General features: G+C 41.5%; 1 protein-coding gene across 1 annotated transcript in view; it reads right to left on the bottom strand.

Moving 5' to 3' along the window:
- Nucleotides 1–24477, bottom strand: part of CPEB4 (cytoplasmic polyadenylation element binding protein 4) — a 57355-nt gene that overhangs the window by 6826 nt on the left and 26052 nt on the right. The window contains exons 4-8 of the mRNA XM_035105310.3: nt 9499–9672; nt 7551–7640; nt 5465–5583; nt 4240–4354; nt 3810–3991 (exon numbers count right to left, since the gene is read on the bottom strand). Of these exons, the coding sequence (XP_034961201.1) occupies nt 3810–3991; nt 4240–4354; nt 5465–5583; nt 7551–7640; nt 9499–9672 (680 nt within the window). The remainder of the gene's footprint in view (nt 1–3809; nt 3992–4239; nt 4355–5464; nt 5584–7550; nt 7641–9498; nt 9673–24477) is intronic.

Raw genomic sequence — 24477 nt, 5'->3', positions numbered from 1 at the left:
AGTCGGGATTCAGGCCTTATCATGGGACTGAAACTGCCTTGGTCGCACTGGTCGATGATCTCCGGCGGGCTAGGGACAAAGGTGAGAGTTGTTTCCTAGTTCTGCTGGATCCCTCAGCGGCTTTTGACACCATCAACCATAACATCCTTCTGGACCGTCTAGAGGGGTTGGGAGCTGGGGGCACTGTCATGCAGTGGTTTCGCTCCTTCCTCCTGGGCCGTGTTCAGAAAGTGGGGGGGGAATGAGTGTTCGGACCCCTGGGCTCTCACTTATGGGGTGCCTCAGGGCTCTGTCCTCTCCCCCATGCTTTTTTAACATCTACATGCAGCCGCTGGGAGAGATCATCAGGGGGTTTGGGCTGGGTGTTCATCAGTATGCGGATGATACCCAGCTCTACCTCTCTTTCAAATCAGAACCAGTGAAGGCGGTGAAGGTCCTGTGTGAGTGCCTGGAGGATGGATGGCGGCTAACAGATTGAGGTTGAATCCTGACAAGACAGAAGTACTGTTTGTGGGGGACAGAAGGCGGGCAGGTGTGGAGGACTCCCTGGTCCTGAATGAGGTAACTGTGCCCCTGAAGGACCAGGTACGGAGCCTGGGAGTCATTTTGGACTCACAGATGTCCATGGAGGCGCAAGTCAATTCTGTGTCCAGGGCTGTCTTTCAGCTTCATCTGGTACGCAGGCTGAGACCTTACCTGCCCGCGGATTGTCTCGCCAGAGTGGTGCATGCTCTAGTTATCTCTCGCTTGGACTACTGCAATGCGCTCTACATGGGACTACCTTTGAAGGTGACCCGGAAACTACACCTAATCCAGAATGCGGCAGCTAGACTGGTGACTGGGAGCAGCCGCCGAGACCACATTACACCGGTCTTGAAAGATCTACATTGGCTCCCAGTATGTTTCCGAGCACAGTTCAAAGTGTTGGTGCTGACCTTTAAAGCCCTAAACGGCCTTCAGTATACCTGAAGGAGCATCTCCACCCCCATCGTTCTGCCCAGAGACTGAGATCCAATACCGAGGGCCTTCTGGCGGTTCCCTCGTTGCGAGAAGCTAAGTTGCAGGGAACCAGGCAGAGGGCCTTCTCGGTGGTGGCGCCTGCCGTGTGGAACGCCCTCCCATCAGATGTCAAAGAGAAAAACAGCTACCAGATTTTTAGAAGACATCTGAAGGCAGCCCTGTTTAGGGATGCTTTTAATGTTTAATAGATTTTTTTATTTCATTTTTCTGTTGTAAGCCGCCCAGAGTGGCTGGGGAAACCCAGCCAGATGGGCGGGGTATAAATAATAAATTGTTGTTGTTGTTGTTGTTGTTGTTGTTGTTGTTGTTGTTATTATTATTATTATTATTATTATTATTATTATTGATTCAGTTCATTCCACCAGCTAAATTTACTATTAAAAAGTCCAATCATGGATCTTGTGTCATCTTGTCCATTTGCACTGTTTCAAGGATTTTAAAATTATCTGAATGTTGAACATCACTGTTTCCTAACCAATGTTAAGAAGTATGAATAAACAACTCCTTATTTCATTGAATATCTTTTGGACAGAAATATATTTCAGAGGCTGCAGTGATATTTGCTTTAAATTGAGTTTTATAAAAACGTGTGTTTGTGTGTGAGAGAGAGGCTGAGAGAGCATTAAATGCTTACAAATGTCAAAGTCTAGATTTTCACACAAATGGGGAGGCACAACATGATCCAGATATCTTCACTGACTACAGTACACACAGATTGTCTGGATTTGCCAAACAAATGGGTGCCACTGTTATCACCAACTATGGTAGCTCCTACTGAATGTGAGGGAGCTAAATTTAGATTGCCTCCCCTGGGGGGGGGGGTCCTCTTAGCTGACTGGTGCTGTTAAATCTGACAGTGGCTACATCGGAAGCTATCTTGCAAATCTGGCTTGTTTGGAAGTTATTAGTCATAGTCCTTGCTTCACATGTAACAGGAAACCATGGTCTGTTTTTGCCACTCATGTGGAGAGTAGTACAAAGTGGCAGCAAAGGACATATCCTAGTTCAGGCATGTCCAACAGGTAGATCATGATCTACCGGTAGATCACTGGATGTCTGTGGTAGATAACAGGTAGATCAGTGGCTGCCCCCCAAAGAAAAAAACTTTGGCTCCCCTTAAAAAAACTCAACACTTTTGCCCTGCATCCCTAAAATGACCTGAACCACCAAAAACAGGGCTTTCCTTCCTAAAAAAAAAAAGCTCAATGTCACTTTCCTCCTTCCTAAAGAAGCTCAACAACTTTTACATGAACCCCCCAAAAGGGGGTAGATCAACTGCCAGTTTTTAACTCTGTGAGTAGATCGCAGTCTCTTGGAAGTTGGCCACCCCTGTCCTAGTTTATTAAACTGTGATCTGATTGTGCAAAATTGGCGTGTTTGCCTTGCATCTGTGGCTCCATTCCCCAAGGGGGAAGCACACACACAGATGCAGGTTCTGGACATGGAAATCCAGTAAGGGTTTTTCTACAAAGGAGACTCAGTCTAGAAAGGATCTGCATATGCCTAAATCTGCTGGAGGACATGGACAGGAATGTTTTCATTTCCTGCTCAGATTTCAGGTACGTTTTGCAACAGTAAATCTAACCTGTATGCCATTACTGTGTATGAGAAATTGAAACATGACAGCTCTTCTAAACTCGGAGAAGGACCAGCCACCACAAATCAATATGCACAATTTGCTCAGTTGCTTTTCCTCCCTAAAAAATCCAATCAAGTAAATGATGGTATTCAAATTGCTGAGTCACAAAACCCCAGAAGAAAACATGTCAAATGGCTAAGAAACATTAAAACAATGCAACAGTGACAGAGCTGGCTCACAAGATCTTACACCACAACAAAATACTGCCTGTTCTTTTATCCTAACTCTTCTTCCTCACCATGTGAATGACACAGCACAATGGAAATACCAGATTCTATCTGTCTGGTGTTAACCCGGAAATAACTGCAAGGGTGGCTGAGTTTTTATCAGTAGTATCTCTCAGAATGGCATTATTTAGCAGGAAGAAACTCCAATGAAAATTCTCATTATTACATATTTTTACATGGCTGTTTATTTGTATATATTTTAAATTTTTATATGTGGATGTTTTATGATGGCCTATATTTGTAAAGCCTAATAAAGGTTTGGCGAAGTAAGTAAGGATGATAATGAGCTACATACAGGGAAGTATAGACATTTGTGGCAAAGCTATTTTTGCTTTTGTTGGCATGTGCTGTGAACATATGTTATTAAGAAGCTAGCACTAACATCAACATAAAATGATGATTGCATATTGTTGCTGTGTAACCTGCAATGAATTAAAACAGGACTTGGAGAGACTCGCATAAATTCTGTAGAAATGAATGCAAATAGTGCAGCAGTTTGCATTCTACTTTCATAAACCAATTGACCATTCTACTTCCAGCACATAGGCAGGGGTGAAAAAGAGGCCAACAGTAAAGCAAGTCATGCAGAGGTAACAGGATAACATTAGGAACACAGGCTTATGCTGTGCTACAGGAAATTTCTCTGAAGGGAACAACAGTTTTAGAAGGTGCCAGAAGGCATTAAAAGGCCAATGTTAAACTAGATTCCCCCCACCTCCGGATCTCTGGGATGATGGAGGGGGCTTTGTGGTATAGCTTTTTTATGTGTGGTATGACTTTTTAATGCATTTATGCTAGGAATACAGAAAAGATAATATTTTCCATTTAATACAACATTTTCTCCTGCCACACACGGGCACTTATATGAAAATAAACCCGTGAAAGAATGCTGAGTAATACACAGAATGTGCTCTAGCCCTTACCCGTTTATCTATCTCTCCATGTTGCAGCTGAACAAAGCGGGCACTGATAGCAGCTATGTAACTCTGTTGATTAGAAAATGCAACACGCCCAGCTCCTTTTGGGTACTTCAGCTCAGGATCTGTGTCAATTCCAGCATAGCAAACTCCTCCGTACAGCCGGTCCATTATCATTGCAAGCTCCACTAAAATAAAGTAGTAACAAATGATTTACCCAGATATTTTATATACATACTTCTCTCTCTAGACCCTGTGCAAAAGCATGTTTACTTGTACTCTTGTATCTGGAAATAATTGGAGTGTCAGCAAAAGTTAAATTTAGCAAGCACTGGCGTACTTCTACAATAGAAATAAGGACACAATGTTCTCTCACAGCAGTAAGGCAGTTTGGATAGAATCGACGAGCCACTGCACTCGTTTTTGCATACCATACCTGCCCGTAAGGGTCGTGGAACTCCTCCTACAAAAATGGTTTTCCGTGGGTCTAGAGGCTGTGAGCCATCCATCACAAAGTCGCTATCGCTAAGATTCCAAGGCCGGATTTGAACCTACAAGCAGAAGATGAGACTTTACCACTCACAATTCACGTTGACAGTCAAGAATTATCCTTTCCTGCCCCCCACCCCGCAGCATGCACATCATTAATATGTTACAACAACAGTGTTTCCTGCATGTCACATCCATGGGATTTTAGAGGCTCCTTTCCTAGCAATCATTCTAATCTAGTCAAGCAATAACAAAGCCAGGTTTCACATATGGAATTTCTGAAGTGGAAGCACAATAGGCTACCAGGGTGGAGAGAGGGCACTCCTCAAGAAAGCAGCTTGCACAGTCCACAGGTCTGTCTAGGAAAGATGAACCACCATGTCCTTTACTCAAATATGGCTCAGTCATCACAACAAACCTCTGCCCACCCATTAAATTATTCAGAAGTGAGGGACTGAGGGCAGGGGGATGTACAGTGTGTGTGTGTGTGTGTGTGTGTGTGCGCACACACACACACACACATGACGTAGAGCTCTGAGGACTGCACTTCCACCTGAGTGCATTACTTGTGACAAATGGGCTAGTCCTCAGGGTTTCCCTAGAACAGATAAACAGCCACATCCAGACAGTGGCCCATACTCCTGCCATGCAGTCCAACGATTATAGGTGGATAGGGCTGCCCACCCATCAATCACCTGACATAATTATGGCAACTGTAAAGCACCTTGCTGTAACCTCCAATCAGCTGGTTGATAGTTATAGCAAGGCCCACTGAAGTTATTTGCAGACGTGTTTGGATTCATACTGAAGTGGGAGTAAATCTCAGCTTGTGAGAAAATAGATTAAGTGGGTCATAGTATGCATAGGAGGGTCTCTTTGGGGATGGGCCTATGCTGGAGATCAGATATGAAACATGTAGGATTTGGCCCCAAATCAGGTTAGTAAAGACTAGCCAAGTTTGGCCTAATGCTTGCTAGTCTATATTCTGGAATAATTATCTCTACCCTAACCCAAAGAAAAGTGCACATTTATTGAAAAATAATGGTAATATGTGCTCATGTAGAAAGAAAGCATGCATTGCCAACCTTTGCATTGTGAAAATGTAGCACTTATGCACCCAATTTCTGTGTACATTTTCTTCCAAATTGCACATCCCAGACAATTCCACCTACCGGTTTGTCTTTAATTGTGGGACTGGAAACACACAGATAGAGTTTTCCATCCTCTTCAATACATGCATCAATCAAAGCCTGCACAGAGCTTTCATCTTGGAACAGCAAAAATGCATATCCTATGTAGATAAAGAAACAGAGGCAAGCATTGCAAAAAATTATGTGAGATTCTGAGCGTTGAAGTTATCTACTTAGGCTCCACATAACCAAGAAAAAGACCATAGAGGTGAATAAATCCTCAGCCCATATTTGGGGAATATGAAGATTTTTTGGAGAAGCAGTTGGAAAAGCTCTGATCTAAACAAATTGCTTTTATTAATAAGAGTGGGAGCAGGCTACAAGAGCCAACACTTCCTACATTTATTGGCCATAACTTCAATGGCAAACTCCCTATACAGTGTATGTTATAACTCAAAAGCTTTTGTCATTCATAGTGAAAAATTTAAGTGGAACAAGGAACAGGGGGTGAGGGGAGAGAAGTTAAAGCAAAGATGGAGAACCTATGGCTCTCTAGGAATGGTATTCAACTTCAGTGGTGCCTCGACTTACGAAGGCAATCTGTTCCGCGGCGCTCTTCATAAGTCGAAACCTTCGGATGTTGAAGCATCCATTTTGCGCATGCGCGAAGCGCGATTTTGCACTTCTGCGCATGTGCAGAACGCGCGCGGGGCAAAAATACTTCCGGGTTTGCCGACTTCGTAAGTCGAAACCTTCAGAAGTTGAGGCATTCGGATGTCGAGGTACCACTGTAAGTTTAATTCAAAGTGGGCCTATTAAAATAAATAACTTAGTCAAGCTGATTAATTTCAGTGAATCTACTCTGAGTAAAAGGGACATGGGTGGCGCTGTGGTCCAAACCACAGAACCTAGGGCTTGCCAATCAGAAGGTCAGTGGTTTGAATCCCTGCGATGGGGTGAGCTCCCGTTGTTCAGTCCCAGCTCCTACCCACCTAGCAGTTTGAAAGCACTTCAGAGTGCAAGTAGATAAATAGGTACCGCTCCGGCGGGAAGGTAAACGGCGTTTCCGTGCGCTGCTCTGGTTCGCCAGAAGCAGCTTAGTCATGCTGGCCACATAACCCGGAAGCTGTATGCCGGCTCCCTTGGCCAGTAAAGCAAGATGAGCGCTGCAACCCCAGTGTCGTCCGCGACAGGACCTAACGGTCAGGGGTTCCTTTACCCTTTACCTTTACTCTGAGTAAAACGTAGCTGAACACCACCCCAGATGCTGGGCTACAGCTCCTATTATCCATGACCACTGGCTATGCTAACAGGGGCTAATGAAAGTTGGAGTCCAGTAACATTTGGAGGGCCACAGATTCCCTGTTTCTGGATTAAATAAACCAAGTAATTTACTGAATAAAGATAAAGGGACCCCTGACCATTAGGTCCAGTCGTGACCAACTCTGGGGTTGCGCGCTCATCTCGCATTATTGGCCGAGGGAGCCGGCGTATAGCTTCCAGGACATGTGGCCAGCATGACAAAGCCGCTTCTGGCAAACCAGAGCAGCACATGAAAACACCGTTTACCTTCCCGCTATATTTATCTACTTGCATTTTGATGTGCTTTCGAACTGCTAGGTTGGCAGGAGCTGGGACCGACCAATGGGAGCTCACCCCGTCACAGGGATTCGAACCGCCGACCTTCTGATCAGCAAGCCCTAGGCTCAGTGGTTTAGCCCACAGCGCCACCTGGGCCCCTTAATTTACTGAATAGGAGCAGAAATAAAAATAATATTAAACTATGACTAAATAGAGCACTTTTATCTACAGCCCAACTAAAGTATTCAAAGTACAACAGGGTCTTAGAGCAATAGCAGCAATGAAGAACAATTTCAAACAAACAGAAGGTACAGAAAATAATACTAAAAAAATAATCCATAATCTGCAACCTTACTGTGCCCACATGATAGAAAATATTGTGTATCTTAGTGGATTGTGTTGGGCTTGAACCAAGAGAGGCAGGTTCAAATCCCAGCTCAGTTGTGAAACAATAGGTGAAACAAGATGTCACCAGATCACAGTTAACCTGAGCTCTTCTGAGGAAGGACGGGACACAAAATGTAACATATAAAATAATAAGTGTTACCTTTAGGAGGAAAATAGGACTTGCTTTCAGCCTTGTGAGGCCAATCCACAATCAAAGGGCCAAAGCGGCGAAAGCTAGCGGTGATCTCATCTGCAGGTCAGAGAGAAAAGCAAGTATTAAAACACCTATCATACAGTGATTTCAGGTAATTTGGTAGTAACACTTTGGTCCAGCCTACAAGTATTTTCTGTAACGCTAACAGACAGAGAGCTGATTATATTTTTATTGTTTAAAGGGAAGGCTTGACAAGTCAAAACATATGTCTAATAATGAAGAAAACAGTTCAGATACTGAAGCTGTGTGTTTTAGATTAGAAATAAAGATTTGCAGCAAGCCACTCAAAGGAGTGAAATCACTGAACCTAAACAGCTACCAGATCCTAGCTTCAGGCATTCTCCCACAGATAGCGTGCAGAGTCTGAATCAGAATGCTGAGCAGTCTGCTCTGCAAGCTGCTTTGCAAAACACTGGGAGAAAGAGAAAAGAATATCACACGGTCTAGTCATGCCTGCTCACATCACATGCTTATGCCACATCTGTGCACATTATCTGAGCTTGACCTCCGACTAACTTCGGCCGGGCTTCTAGAAAGCAGTTATGTAATAGCCATAGAGACGAGGATGCAGATAGTATGCATAGAACGCATTAACAGAAAGCAATTGCTGCAGCCATTTCAAAGCCTCCTTCCATTTCAAAATTCAGATCAGGTGACTTACATACTGGCTAACATTACACAAATCTAACTACTGTACAGCTCATGCTAACAACAGCTGATGGAGAATTCTTAAAGTCAGTCTAATTTTAAAACAAACTCATAATTAAAGCTATTTAAAGGAAGAAAATTTAGTGTTTCTCTATAACACAGTATCTGAATAAATAAAATATATGTGATCTACCCACTTCCATTCATTTACTATTTTCCTTAAATCCCTCTCAAACTATCCTCTGGATTTCAACATGTGTCAGGATTTCTTTTCCCAAAAGCAAGCCTCCCAGATACTTTCATGTGCATGCAAGCAACACGGATGCTAAACCTGGGGAGAAAGAGATATTGGGCCATTGCTTGCAGCTTACTAAGAACTGTTTTCCAAATTAATAGAATTTGAAAATAGTATTTTAGGGTTAGATATCCCAAAGAAAGTCATGTAAATTATTATTGTTAATATTATTTTGTTCTTATAAGTAATTTCCTAGAGGGATCTATTATTTATTTATTATCGACTAACAAACGTTTCAAGGCAATGCACAATTAAAAAATAGCAAAAAGCATTTAAAAACATATATATTTTCAAAACCAACCATGAACAATACAAAATAGATACCCATGGCAGAGACCCATTCAGCTGAAGAAACACATCCATGGTTGTCCATCTCCTTAAACCCTGCTTTCAAATGAAAGCCTATACTGCAATAACTCTCACCCTGTTAGGCACACCCCCAGCAGTGTTTATTATGCTTAATGCAGATTTGAGGTGTAGGAATAATTCACTAACCCTGTGAAATATATGGCGGTTGCAAAAAGGCAGTGCCTTGTGTATTGCTCCCTAAAACAATCGAAGCACTGCACTCCACTTCTAAGTCAGGCACTGACCTAAATTTGTGCCTGTATTAATGGCTCTAACATAAAGTCTTAAGCACAGCCATCTCCAAAATAAAAGACCTTCATAAAGAGTTTTATGATGTCATTCAACATAATATGCAACTAACAGAACCAGATGGAAAGAAAACCTATCGCATGAGCTGTCCAGCTCATAACTCCTTATCCTCACAGTTCATAACCCAGCAGCTTGCATGTTTGGCAGCTCATAGTTCAGGTAATTATTTTCACAGCCCCCAAAAAATTGCACATAGCCAAGACATGAGTGTCCACCCCTCCCACGTGTTGCAATTAAGCCTTGGCCCTTATGGTTAATGTGGGTATTCTTGGCTATACTAATGTCCAAGTATACCTTCATCAATATCAGGTGGCAAACCACCTACAAACACCTTGCGGGAGTACCGTTCCACTCGCTCGCCATTCTGGTGGGAAAAGCAGTGTGGTGATCCCAAGCCACTATGGAGCGTCTGATCCCCACGTCCATCATCCAAAAAACCATCTTCCATTGGGAACAGTGAAGACTGACCTACAATGGAAAAGAGGGGGGAAATGCAAAACATACTAACAGAAGAAAATTCCATTTGGATAGATACAATTATTTCATTTATATTAACTGCTACATCAGACATGTCAGCACATTTTCCCTTCTGCATTCATAATTAACAGTAACATTAACTACATGTTTTTCTTACTCCTACAGCCTGACCGCTTGGTATACAAAGATGCCCTGTTAATGCTATCTACAAAACAAAATAGGAAAACTTCATTTTAATATTATTCATTAATTCAATATTTATTTCTGTCTACTGTTATGCAGGCAGCTCAAGGAAATGTACCATAATATAATACAGGCCCAATCAAAATCATTAAATGGCTAACCTGTACCATCAATATATCCCCCAATTCTCTTCTCAACACACACCAAATTGAATATTTTTCAAATATATGCTGAAAATAAATGCTTTATCAAATATATTAAGAATAATTTTGGTGCCCTTCCCCAATATTGTATGAAGAATGTTGTGGCATTGCAAGTTGCAAGATTTCAGCTACCCCCATATAACTGCATAGTTCAGATGAAGTGAAATATCACACATCTAATTTACACTTTAATCTCAGAGACTTGAAATCATGAACAGTCACAATGTGACAGTAGTAGTAAAATATCCTACCAAATCTGAAATTCTTTAGCCCTAGTTTTTACTGACACAGTAAACGAATTAATCCTGTAAGTCTTCCTGGAAGTATGAGTTTCATAGGTCTCATAATGCTTGACATACAGCATCACATAATTGTTAGGTTATCAGACTAGTGCTGGGAAGACCTCGGAGCAATCTCTCTCTCTTAGCCTAACCCAGGGGTTCCCAACAAAATTTTCTCGAGGACCCCTCATCAAGCCGCTATTGTGACAAGGACCATAGCTGCCAAGTTTTCCCTTTTCTCGCGAGGAAGCCTATTCAGCATAAGGGAAAATCCCTTTAAAAAATGGATAACTTGGCAGCTATGACAAGGACCCCCATTAATTCCTAATCCTAAATCTAATTCCTAATTCCTAATCTAATTTTTCCAGTAAGCTTAACACTGATCTTGGAAGGGTTAGGTTCAAGGGACGCCGACAATTTAGGTTCAATGGACACTGACAAGATCGGTTTGAGAGTCACTGACTTACTTGCTTGAACATCAAATGCATTATCTTCCTCTTCATCTGTAAGCCTTTGTCGTTTTAACGAACCACTTTTTAACCAACGGTCCATTTTTAGCTACGTGAACTGTAGCTTCCGCGAAAAACAACGCTTTGTTTACAAACACTACTGTTTTGCAAAGAGGCAGCGCGCGCCAGGGAGGAGGGAGGGGAATGGAGAAGACAGGGTACCTGCGCAGTAGCGCACAAATGAAGCCGACGCGCGCAAAGCATCTTGGGGAGGTGATCGTTAGTAGAATGCGCGCGCTGCCTCTTTGCAAAACAGTAGTGTTTGTAAAGCGCCACCTAACGGCATACAGCAGAACTACTGCCTCTATCTAATTCTAGTTTTGCGCTAGACTCTGCTCATGCAGGAAGCGGCCAAAACAAAAAATCTGTTATCATACGAAATATATTTAATATATTTTTTATTCTAATAGCATCTTGCGGGCCCCTCTGGCATAGCTCGTGGACCCCTGGGGGTCCCCGGACCACCTGTTGGGAACCACTGGCCTAACCTACCTCACAAGGTTGCTTTGAGGATAAAATGGGGAAGGAATAACAATGCATGCCTCATTGAACTTCAGGAGGAAAGGTAGAATAAAAACTTAATACTTGCCCTCAACCTTGAAGCAAGTATTACTGTCACCCCTGAATTCTTCTTCAGCTCAGGTTTTATTCTGATCTATAGAATAATTCCTCTTCCATCCAATCAGACTCCCAAACTTCTACCCACTCACTCCCTTCTTACCCACTAGCCTATTCCCAAACTTCCTCCAGTGAGCAGCCAGTCAAATTTATTTACAAAAACCACTGGTCATCACAAAAGTATAGAAATACACCACCAAAATGAATACTGACCTCAAACATTATTGAGGTCCTTCCCTTCACCCCCAATGGTGGTATCAGCAAGGAAAGAAGGTTTCCTTCTTCTACCTTCGTAGGTACCTGAGTCACAACCCCTGGAAAATGATTTTTTCTAGGGCCCACCAACATTTTTGTTGGGAAAACTACACTTGTGAGTCAAAGACCCGCCACCCGCTTGGAGATAAATAAAACACAAGGACACATTTATTTTAGGTTATTGGCTGAAGAAGGCCACAACTTTTATTGGCGAGTGGTATTGGCTTAGGCATAAGATCAAACAATCTGTACATGACTCCACCCTGCTCAGTGGGGAGTCATTATAGGGTTAACAACCAGTGGGTGGAGCTTGTTGATGCAAATACAACTGGAAGCTTCCCCTGATGTCACCGGGGGTCATGCCATGGCCCTAGCCACCAGCAGGGCATCGGACAGGATCCCTTTAACGGAATACCCGATAATTGGAGGGGTAGGTGATGGCCACAACCTGCCCTCCAATATGTACACATATTCCAATGTCTACCCGCCAATATCCAAAAAGTTGTGACAATTTGTTATGAGGTAGGCGAAAAACCAAGAGGCTGGAGCTAATTTGCCAAATGGATAAAAATTCCTACCAGGCCCCATGGGCAGCCAGGGCAACCAACCAAAGTCCATAGCAAGGTCAAAGGCATAGACATGACCTAAAGGGGGGGGGGGGCGCAGGTGATCCGACGAAATTCAGGAAGCAGAGTGCTGGTGCGGAGCCGCGGCAGCCGCTAAATGCAGCTAAACCCCACCAGTAAGCCAGTCCTATTGGCTGGCTGAGGAGGCATGGCACAGCAGCCGGGCAACTGACGCAGGGGGCCAAACACCATCACCGCTCCCGCTCACAACTCCTCCCCTCTGGAAGGAGGAGAGGCTTTCCCTGAACTGATTTTGGTATGAGAAGGAGGGGAAAGGAAGAGTGATAAGTCCCTCCTTTGCTTTCCCCTGCAGCTTGCTACCACTAATGCCTGAGCCAGAACACCACTAGTAGATGAGTAAAATCCAGTAAACAATGGATAGTTGGCTTAGAAATGAACTGGTTACTTCTCAGTTTATTTCCTAGCCAACTTGAAACAAGTTGAGGCTCATTCATCAGTCTTGGCTGTGCCACTACATACAAGAAGTAAGAACTTCTGTAATTGTGTGTTTCTCCATATAAGAAAAGTCCCCAAACATATAAGATTAGCATGTCAGGGGGAAAGCCTAGCCTTACCCCTAATATGCCAGCTTTCTTTCAATGTACAATGATGTTTTTGCAGAGGAAACATTTGGTTCTGTGACTCTTCACTCTTGCAGACTGAAGTGGTATAGTCCAGGTACAGATGTATCACCACAGACAGATGCAGACTCTAGGTGGTTTTGTTTCCTAATAGTAACCATTACCTTGATGTTATACGAGATTAATAGATTATCTAAGAAAGCCACGTTTCAAGAATTATTCTGCTATTAATTATGTAGGGGTCTGCTTGCTATGGTACTTACTGTATATGCTACTGTGAAGGTGGTACTTTGTTTCATACCCGCTTAACGTTCATATAGACAAAACTGATCATTTTAGCACCTGACTTCCTGTATCATTTCAACACAGGCTGGAAACTTGTGTTTCTGGCTAGTGTTCTAGTTTCTTTTAAATTAACATTCACACGGAAGGAATGTTACAATCCCTTTTTAATGAAACATCATAGTGCAGTTTTATTTAGAGTACACCAAGATGGTTGAAAACATTGTTCCTTATATACTGAATATGGCAAACTACACATGTTGTCAATGGCACTGTCATGCTTTCCTCTCTGTGATCATTCAACAAGGGCATCAACAGGAATGCCATAGGTTCCTTGTGACATGGAAAGTGGCAACTCTAAGGTTCTTGGCTGAAGGGCTAAAGGGCAGATCAGAGTAAGAAGATCTGTCTCCCCCTCTCAAACGCCTCATCTCACTAATCAAGGGATGCCCCCAGAAGTCAAACATGTCGATAAAATTCAAGTCACTAATAATGACTTTACAGTGAACCAGTTTACCACAACCTATCAAAAAATACAACTCCTGTTAAGAAGATGAGCACAACAATACTAATCCCATTATCTTTACCTGCATTCTAGAACACTTGCTTTCTAATGTAATGATCTGAAACCCACCGAAAGGGATCAATTCTCTTTGAAAACAAAATTTGCAGACCCATTTTCCTGGACTACATATAGTCACTCTTCCTTTTCTTTAATACTAACTCTCCTTGCTATTCTATTCTTATTGAAGAAATGCTTCCCTCACCCCAAGCAAGAAAGTGTTGAAGAAGCTAAGCAAAGGGTCGTGTATTCATGGTTATTTACTCAACATGCAAGTTCAGAGGATGAAATCCGAGCAATGCAGTTCCCTTATTCCACAGAGCACCTAAGTGACTTAATTACCAGGATCCATTTTCACAAATGACATGAAACCACCCCAAACTTCAAATTATGATTGCTAGTGCCCCCCAACCCAAGCCAGGGAGGTTTTTAGTGTGTGATGTATTGTGCTTTTACAATTTTTTTTGGGGGGGGGCTGCCCAGAGTGGCTGGGGCAATCCAGTCAGATGGATGGCACAGAAATATTTATTATTAATAATTTATTATTATTATTATTATTACTACTATTATTATTATGAAGCAGCAGCTGAGGAACTCTTCAAAACACACAAGTACAGTTCCAAGGCTCCAGGCACCACTCAGACACAGAGATTTTTATCTTGTTCACAGGAGAGAACCAGAAAAGCAATCTGATCAAGGGCACACTATTTAAGAGGCAGTATTAAATCACCCATGTCAGAGTGCATATGATAACCATTGTCTTTTTCCTACTACAGTGCATCATGACCAAAGTCACCTTTGAAAAATAGACCTGGAGCCCAAGTCACTTAGGTGCTTTTCTAAGGAACAACCACCCACACCCACACATAAGGTCAGATCTAATATTGCACACATATACATATATATACATATATATATATGGTCTACACTGTAGTAACACTGATTGACGCCTCCTCATCCCCATGACTCAGTATAACTATCCTAAATCTGCCTAGGTAGTCTTAATTTTGGGAACCACTACATTAAGTTACTAAAGGTTACCACAGCATGCAAATTGAGGAAGCCTGGCTTTTTTTTTAAATTAAAAAAACTGCTTCCAGTCTTCCTTACAGAAGCAGATTGTGCATTAGCTGTGCCATGAGACATTTTAAACATCAGAAAATTAAAGAGGAATGTTGTTACCTCGCCTTCTCCCATATGTCCTTGCTGCATGTCAAATGAGAAGAAAAACAGCCTTTCAAACATTGTTAAATATATATATATATATATTGTTTCACCTCCCTTATGATTGCTCAGTGGTTCTTAGGCTTTAATGCGCTGCAGACCACAATAAGAAACCTTCCACCCATACCCACATCTTTTGTCACTGGGTACACAACAACATGACAGAAGCTAGCAAAGAGATCTCATTTTGAAAACTCACTCTTTAGCTGCTTTGTGCTCACAAGGGCACCCTGCAGATCTGCAACTTTATTAGTAGTGACTGTTTCTCTCATGTTGCTAGGACACTGCATCTTTAGACTTCAGTTCTAGCATTCTGTGCGTTTCTTCAATATCATAACATTTGGTTACAAGGTACCACCCTTCCCAGTGAAAATTTTACACAGGAAAAACTGACAAGACCATACAAATACCATGACATCAAACATAGGAAAGTCAATGTCTACGGGCCTACAACTCCCAGTTTAGCCCCACATCTAGCAAGTCACTTGTAAGCACATTGTCAATTGGGATAAACCAATGCAGGACTCTATAGATTAGACATGAGGCATCAAAACTGGTTGCTTTCTACCTACATCTATTGCACTCCCTCTGTTATTCGTCAGCTTTGGCCATCGAGAATAAATTGCTCCAATACTCTAGCTTCTCAATGCTGCCAGCGAAGAAGAAAAATACAGCTATGCTATAGCTTTTCGAGTTAAGAAGCTTCACATATCAACAAACACCTCATGCACAGAGCAGCAAAGAGCAGCAACCAGCAATGTTCTTTTTTACCTATCAAATCCAGAAACAAGATTACATTCCCCTAATTTCCAGAACAAGGGATAGTCCATTAGGCAGAGAGCATCATATGTCACATTATATCGTATTCAACACTCAGTATTAGGAACATACAGCAAAGCTTACAACCCACTATTTAAGAACCACTTCAAGCATTTCATCAACAAAAAGTTGAAAATATGAACCCTGCAAAAATTTCTGTTTGTTTTCCTAAAGATTTGCTTATTTTGTTCCCATATCTCCACCCCCCCAACACGTTTACTTGACCAACTCTCTCCATAGGACAGAGCTTTTGCCAGCGGCTCTTCTCGCCTATATCCTCTCTTCACTCCTTTCAAACAAACTAAAATACCCCTCAGTCATACAAGGTCTGACGAGGTAAAACTGGAAGCATGTTCAGAGGGGCTGGAGCTAGAGAGGGGTGATAACTGTACAGTGGACAGGAGAATTCAATTCTCAGTACAGTATCAACATACTGGAAAGGAAGGTCTTGACAATAATTCCTGCTAAACATCAAGTATTTCATTGTTTATAAAACCAGAAAGGCCTAGGGTGTTTCTGTAATTACTGAAGTAAAAAATCTAGCTACACTACTCTGCCTTGTGTTTGCCTGACAGAGCCTCAAGTGTTTTTCAGAGCATTCCCTTCCTAAAAAGCTATAAAATTCTGCTTGTGGTCTATAACTGGCTAACAAAACCAAATATACAACACAACTTTCCTTGTTTGGTGCACTGACGAGCTGGTCAACATAGCTGCAATTCCTAGTGAGGCCCATGAGAGTGATGCTAAATTGGCGAACTCCCTGTTCTGTCACTTATGTGTCACAACAAGTCTGGCTTTGACATAAATGGTACCAAGAAAATAATACAGACTTGCAGTAGGTTTTCCTGCTGCAGATTTCCAAGCTGTCTCTAACACTACAACTTTAAAAACTCATTTAAATATATGAAGACTTATACATGTATGTGTTGAAATACAGTGACATGTGTGTCATCCACATTTATATTATCTAGACAACGCTATAGTGATTCTCAAAATATTCCTGAGATGAAGATGATGTTATCCCTGTTTCATATATTTCAAAAAGTTTTAGATGTTTCTGACTCAAGTATAGACTGAAGTTTCAGCTAGAGGCAGAGCTCAAGTGCATTCTCCCAGTGGTAATCTTCACAGGGTGCTTATGTTTGACAGATTAAGACAGGGGTGGAAAAGCTCAGGCTGCAGGAAAAATAAGGCCTGCTGTGGTCCTAATTCAGCCCACAAGACCCACTTGAATGGGCTGTGGCACATAGTGTGCTCCCGTTTATTCTTCTGTAAAAGGGGTTTGCATTCACTGCCTTTAAGTCTGATGCCAAAGGAAAGCCCTAATGGGATTAGTTCCATTTGGAAGCTCCTGAATGGAGCCATCCCTGCTGAAAGTGGGGCTTGCATTGAGTACTAAATTTAAACTCAGCACTGAAAGCAAGCCCTGCTTTAATCAGCTCCACTCAGGACCTCCATATCAGAGTCCCTGAGCAGAGCAGATCCCTGCTGAAAGTGGGACTTGTATTCAGCACTGAATTTAAACTAAGCTGTACCTTGAAATTAAAACCGGGCCTCCAAAGGAAAAATTGAGAGAGGGCACTTAAGTGTTTGCCAAATTCTTCCTTTGAAGGTGATATCACACACCTGATATCACCCAATGCCATCTAAGTGTCATGGGTGGTCCCACCCACCTGTCAAAAGTAATAAGCAGTGGGTGGGCCACTTCTGGATCTAGACTAGCAAGAGATTCCTGCATTGCAGGAGGTTGGGCTGGATGATCCTTGTGGTCCCTTTCCAACTCTCCAGTTCTATGATTCTATAGCCACCCTATTTTCTAAAGCATTTTCCAGTATTTTTGTTACATACTTGAGAGAAGTCTACTACTTTATATGTGCCCCAGTTCACTTTACATAAAATATGCCTTTCATCAAAGGAGCCGAAAAGCAGAGAAATTGCTTCTAAAATCTTTATAGAAAAAATTTGTCTGGATGAAAATCAAGTGATTTTAGTGCCAATTTACACAGCTTCCTTTGTTGACAAACCTAACTTTGATTGCTAGATTTCCCTCAATCCTAATTTGAAACTACACGAATGGCTCACAGCTGGGGAAATAGTCTGTAACTTCATCCTCAACCCCATTCACTGTGCCAGAAAACTGCAATCCTGTTATACTCATTGTTAAAAAAAATATCATTTACCTCTCTGAATCTCTGTAATGAAGAATACTTTATTATCTGCCCACTGTGGAAGCAGAACCATTATAAGAATATTTATCGACATATATTTGATAGTATCTGAAGGTAGCCGCTTTTCCAAAAGAAAGTCATCATCGCTACGTCCAGGTATTAACTGTAATGGGTACAGAATTCTAGAACAGAATTTGAGAAACTGATGTTTCTGCTAACCATTCCAAAAGTAGTGATAATTCTCATTCCAGCTTCTATTCTTCATTTATCTAGGACCAACAATTAAATGCCTGTATGGAAGGAAGAACTGACACGATCCCTGTTTGTAGAGCTCTGGATACAACAGACAGGCGAGAGATGAAAGAAGATAACAGTTTGACCAACACATTGGGGGGGGGGTTGGGGGAGATAAAATTGTGGCAGCAGACAGTACAGTACAGTGCAGTACAGTACAATGTGAGGTTAGGATGATCCTGCTTTGCAGGAGAAGCAGGTTCTGAGGAAAGGAGAACTTTGATAGAAGGCAAGGATGACTGTCATAGGCAGTTGGAGCTCACTTCCCCAAAACGTTACCTGAAACATTATGTAATACTACACCCATCAATGCTGTTACATCAATATTTCCTGCTGCAAACAAAGCGTAAAAGGAAAGACGTGTGCCATACAATACCTGCCTAAACATGCCAAGAGCCCCAACTGGGCCACATCTCCCCAAGATATTTGGAGTAAGATATTTGCAGGTTTGATCCCTACCATACACAATTCAAAAGAATTCCAGATATCAAGAGATGGGGAAACTGTCTGCCTCAGACATCAGTAAGCCTGTGCTGCTGGAGTGACGAATACAAATGAGGTTGACCAATTATCTGCTTCCATAAGGCAGCTTCATTTGCTCACAAACTGTTAAGAATGTGTGCTGGTCACACTGTAGGAACAAAAGAAGAGCCTTGCCAGGTCAAATCAAAAGCTTATGTACTCTGGCATTCTGTTCTCAAGGTGGCCAACCAGATGCCTATGAGAAACCCTTGTGTATCCCAAGGAAAGATGATTACTCTGTAAAGTGTGGAGCTGCTTGTGATTTGAAGTTTTTGAGGTCAAAGGAATGCTGATTAAACTGACAAAAGAAACTATAAAACCACCAAGTACCATTCAATCAAGCAAAAATCTATAGGATCCCATATTTACCTGCTAAACGTTTACTGATTCCCATTAAGTTTCCATTTTTCAACACTATTTACTTACCAAAGTGGCAACACATTTGCCGTTAAACCAAAACTTCCTGTACAGTTTATTCTGTAATTACTTTCATAAATTTTGTAAACTAGGGAACATAAGCTAAAATGCTTAACCTGATCTACTAGAATGCAAGAAAAGAATGGCCTAAGTGGATCACAGCAACAATGATCCATCTAATCCAGCACTTTGTAACTGGTCAGATGCCATAGGAAAGTTCACAAGCAGATCATGAAGACGACAACTACCCCGTATTTGTTAAGCAGATAGAATACCCATTTTTCATTAGTTACTACTGCTAATAGTCAATGGTGTATCTAATCTCCATAAACTTGTCTAGACCTTTAAAAGAGAGAGAGAGAGCAAGAGAGCCATCTAAACTAGGAGCCTTCATCACGTATTGAAACAATGAATGCTCAAACTGAAATGTGTGCTAAGAAACAGTTTCTCTGAACCTACCAGCAAACTTTTTCTTCCAAACTTCAGCTGGAATACCCCAGTGCTTGCTGGGCAGCAGTCACAGGAGCAGGCCTTATGAGGCCTGTCAGGCCCCGCCCTGGGCCAGGTGGAGAGAGGTATCAAAAGCCAAGCCTCAAAAGGTCACTAGCACTTTATTAAAGCTCAGGAAACTACTGGGATCCAACAGGTGGTTCAAATTGGTGTGTGTTCCTAGTGGCTGATGTTGCATATTGACCTAAGATTTTCAATGTGCTTCTATACTCTAAATTTTGAGTACAGTACTCGAAAATCACCCAGTTACAAATTGAGCCAACTATCAACCATAAATACTGAGAATCTTGATGGTATTGAATTAGCTTCTGTAATCTGTGGTCAATTGTAGGCAAAATTGTTCCTGGGGCAGCTAAAATTACAGAAAACAAAGAATAACTCAAGCAGTAAGGAATATGCTCGCATCACTGTATTGCTCTGATCTGAGTGAAAGAATCCTCCATGCTACATCATAAAATATCTGACACAAATTTTGATTTATCTGGTACAGCATTTAAGAACACCAAATAAAGTTCTAATCCCTCAAATTCATTCATGACAAATTGTCCAAAACCCTTCTTACATTTACAGCATCAGAAGAGAAAGATCAATTCATGCATTGGACACTAATGTGAGAAAGTAGCTCATGTGCAGCTAATGTGAATGAGATTAGCTCACATGAAGTTAATGTAAGAAATAGCAATGACAAAGCGGTTGGAAGGGCTAGATTGTAAAATACCTGAAGTTTGAGGTATGTTACAAAACAGAACCCAAAATATTTATAAAAGAAAAAACAATAAACCCAGCCACAGTTACAACCTTTCAGTAACAACCTGTTTGTAATTTCTGGGTAGCAGTCTGATTAGGGAACTTTACTTATAAAATCAGTAACTTTATTGAGGGTGGCTATAAACACACTGTTCAGATTACAAAAAAAAGTATTATATTCATATGCACCATGCAAACTTGCATAGGCTTTCACAATATCAGACAGACATTATGGAATGGTTTATTTCTGAGATGGCGAATTCTCAGGAAATAAAAGTAAGAAAAGTCACTTTACTTTAAAAAAATTTAAATGAGTCAAGAAATGTTGTTGAATGGCAAAATAAAATACTTGCAAAACAATTGTATAATTCTCCTCTTTGGGCTGACATTTAACAACCAGATTAAACGTGTATATATGGAACACTAAACCAACAGGATAGGGCAGATTATAAATGTGATTATAATTAAAATTATAAATAAAACATGTAGGGTATTTTAAATGTAATTTTACCTCTTTTACCAAGTCCTGGGAGCCACTCAATAACAGGTCTAGATTTGCTGCCATAAGCAAGTATTCTACGGCGCTGTCATTTAAGGCATCTAGAAATTTTGGCTTTGTCTTTGAATTAGACTGGTGCATGCTCTTTTATATGGTTTCCATCATGATAGGTAAAGGTAAAGGGACCCCTGACCATTAGGTCCAGTCGTGACCGACTCTGGGGTTGCGTGCTCATCTCACATTATTGGCCGAGGGAGCCGGCGTATAGCTTCCAGGTCATGTGGCCAGCATGACAAAGCCGCTTCTGGCAAACCAGAGCAGCACATGGAAACGCCGTTTACCTTCCCACTGTAGCGGTTCCTATTTATCTACTTGCATTTTGACGTGCTTTCGAACTGCTAGGTTGGCAGGAGCTGGGACCAAGCAACGGGAGCTCACCCCGTCACAGGGATTCAAACCGCCGACCTTCTGATCAGCAAGCCCTAGGCTCAGTGGTTTAACCACAGTGCCACCTGGGTCACAATAACTCAATTTAATATGTACTTGTGAAATTCATTAGACTTTAGCTGCAAATTGGTCAACCCTTTTCTTATGGCCCTCAAATTAAGAGAGTACCTCCTTTCAAAAGAAACAACTCCAGTTTGGATTCCAACTCCTATCAGCTCCAACCAGTGACCTGTGATAATCTGTTTTGTACTCAAAAATATTTGGAGGGTACCACATTGGGGGAGGCTGTCCTATTCCAATAAAGATGAGCTACGTTTTGAAGAGCTGAGGTATATATAAACACGGGTTGGAAACTGGTGGGTGTTTGCAGGATAATCCAGTACTTCAGCACTAAGTTCCAACACCTTAGGCAGTGTTCCTGTAAACTCCTACGGTCTGAAATACTGCATCATGTGGTGTATCGTATAGTGATAAAAGAGACAAAATGATGCAAGGGCGTATAGTAATGCGAATTCTTTTAAAAAGCACTTTAAAAACACGTTGAACACTTTGTCTTTTCCTCACAAAGCAGGCCAAGGCAGTGGCCATGAAAGAGGTTGGTGCTCTCATCCCCTCCTCAGGTCAGTTCTCCCTGTTCCTACTTCAGTTCCCACTGTCACCACTGTACACATCCAAACCTACACTATTTTCTGGGCATAATGTGACAGGTAAGAACCAAGGTGGAGTCACAAGGTGAGCGGCAGCAAATCCAAAGGACAACCACAGTAGGCTAAGGGGATGGGAGGCTCCTATCTCACAAGCTCTCTGCTTCAGAACTTCGGCAGTTCCCTACCTGGTGCAATTGCCACTACTGGCCCTGTGCTCACGCAACACTGTCACAGCTCCAGGTACAGCACTCATCATGGGTCTGTTCTGAATATACCTGTATGCCTGAACATCCCAGAACATATTCCAAACAAGTCCCTCCAGAATCACTTCATCCTTTACTTATTTAAATAACAAGCCTCACTATATGCAAAACTAAACTTCAGATGGAATGTTCAATATACAGCTTTACAAGTAATCAGCTTATACTATGATTGTGCAATAAACTAATGCTTATTTAATTTTTTTTACTTAATACCTATTTAATGAAAAAAACCCAGACAACTTTGTAGCAGGAATTGAAATGTATTTAAAGTTTTGAATGTCAATAGTCATCCAACACTTGGCTTAAAGGAGGGTGGGGAGCTAAGCTTACAATTCAGAAATAAAAATTCTTGAGTTTCCGGGTTTGAACTTGGTTTGCTGTAAAATGAAGTGACACTGAAAATTCCATTGTAAGAAAATGAGAGAGATTGTGTCTTTATCTACAAGTTATCAGCTTCATTAGAACAGATCTACAAACGCTCCCAGGAGGGCAGACCACAAAGCTAGAAGTGTGTGATCACAAAATTAAATACAGCAGCTGAAATTTGCCCTGTCCAGCTGAATGCTAACTAAATACCAGGTTAGGTGGGATAGAAACTCTAATAGTTCCTCAAATGACTGTGTGGAAAGAAGGAACCGCCAAATAGCTTCAAATACTGCTATATAAGCAATCAAGCACTGATGTTGCACAGCAGTGCAGCCGGTAGCCCTAAGAAACTATGAAAATAAATGCCCACAAAATGGCATTGGCATGTAAGTAGGCCTTTATTGCTTTGTCACTCGTGATGTCACTAGCAACAGGCCATTGCAATAGCAACATTTGCAAATTGAAACAACAGGTGAAGAAAAAGCATCCCAAAATGTAATATAGCACACGTTTACCCAACCTAGTGCCCTCCAGATGTCAACTCCCATCAGCCTAGCAGTTCTGTGGTATGATTGATATATGAATGATATATCACATTCAGAGTATGTTCCGAGAAAAGGAAACAACCTCTGAAACAGAAGTCTTTCCATGAAGAAAGTATTGCAGCTACTGAGCAACAAATAAATAAGAACTGCACAATCATTGCTCTAATAACTCCTCAAGAGTCCTGTTTCTGCCTATATCACTGGGGAAGAAAGATTTAGCTTGAGATAAAGGGAGCTTTGTGGGCTCTCTGTAAATTGTATTTCTCATTGAGATGACTTTGTCTAATTCACTCAGTTTCAACTTAAACCTCCCTTGCCCCCTTTTTTGGAACTTTTCAGCAGACCTTTGGGAAGCGAAATGGCTAACTGGTAAAGTATCTGCCTTGTATGCAAAATGTCTCAGGCTTCATCCTCAGCATCTCCAGGTACAGCTGTGAATGTCCTATTCCTGAAACCATGGAAAGCTTCTGCCAATCAGTGTATGCAATGCTGAGCTGGTGGATCAGTGGTTTGACTTAGTATAAGTTGGTCTCTTATGTTTCTTTGTAAGTTGTTTTATAAGAAAGGAGCAGTCTGGAGCTTGCAACCACCACATGGACATCAAGCCAAATAAGGAAACCAGCACCAGAAACACAATCAGTGCATTTATTTCAGTTAATTTTCATTACTATCCAAAAAGGTAAATCAGACCACCATGAAAACATTTTTTAAAAAATTTGAAAAAGAGACACTAAGAAAAAAGGATCTATTAACTATGTGGTTTCTAATGACCTCAAAATGAAGTTTGTTACACAGTCAATTCTCTTCTTTGAAATTCTTCAGACACCAAAAGGTAAGAGTAGGTTTCATCATAGCAGCAGTTTTTTTCTTAACAAGTTATTCTACCATGGTTATTGCTCAATGACCTTGGCGGATTCTTGCTGCTATTTTGGGTCTATTCATTCTTTTGATGTGTCATTTTTCAAAAATGAGGCTTACATTTGTTGGTTTCACTGAAGTGAAGGGGAGCACCTCCAATGTCCTCTCATGCAGAGGTCTCTAAGTAAGGCACATTTAACTGAACTCCCGCAAAGTAGACTGGAGCCAAATGACAATTCAATAGCAGCATTCGTTAAGAAGTTGTCCAAAATACTGAGGGGAATGCTACTGTCATGTAGCAAATGCATTACAGTATAAAAGCCAACTGCCATTTCATAAATGCTACCTTAAGAGTTAAAAGTGATGCCTC

This window comes from Zootoca vivipara, chromosome 2 (genome assembly GCF_965207765.1).
Source record: "Zootoca vivipara chromosome 2, rZooViv2.hap1.1, whole genome shotgun sequence".
NCBI classification, from domain to species: Eukaryota; Metazoa; Chordata; class Lepidosauria; order Squamata; family Lacertidae; genus Zootoca; species Zootoca vivipara.
Note: the sequence above shows the minus strand (reverse complement) of the source record. Positions and strands in the feature narration are given on the sequence as shown.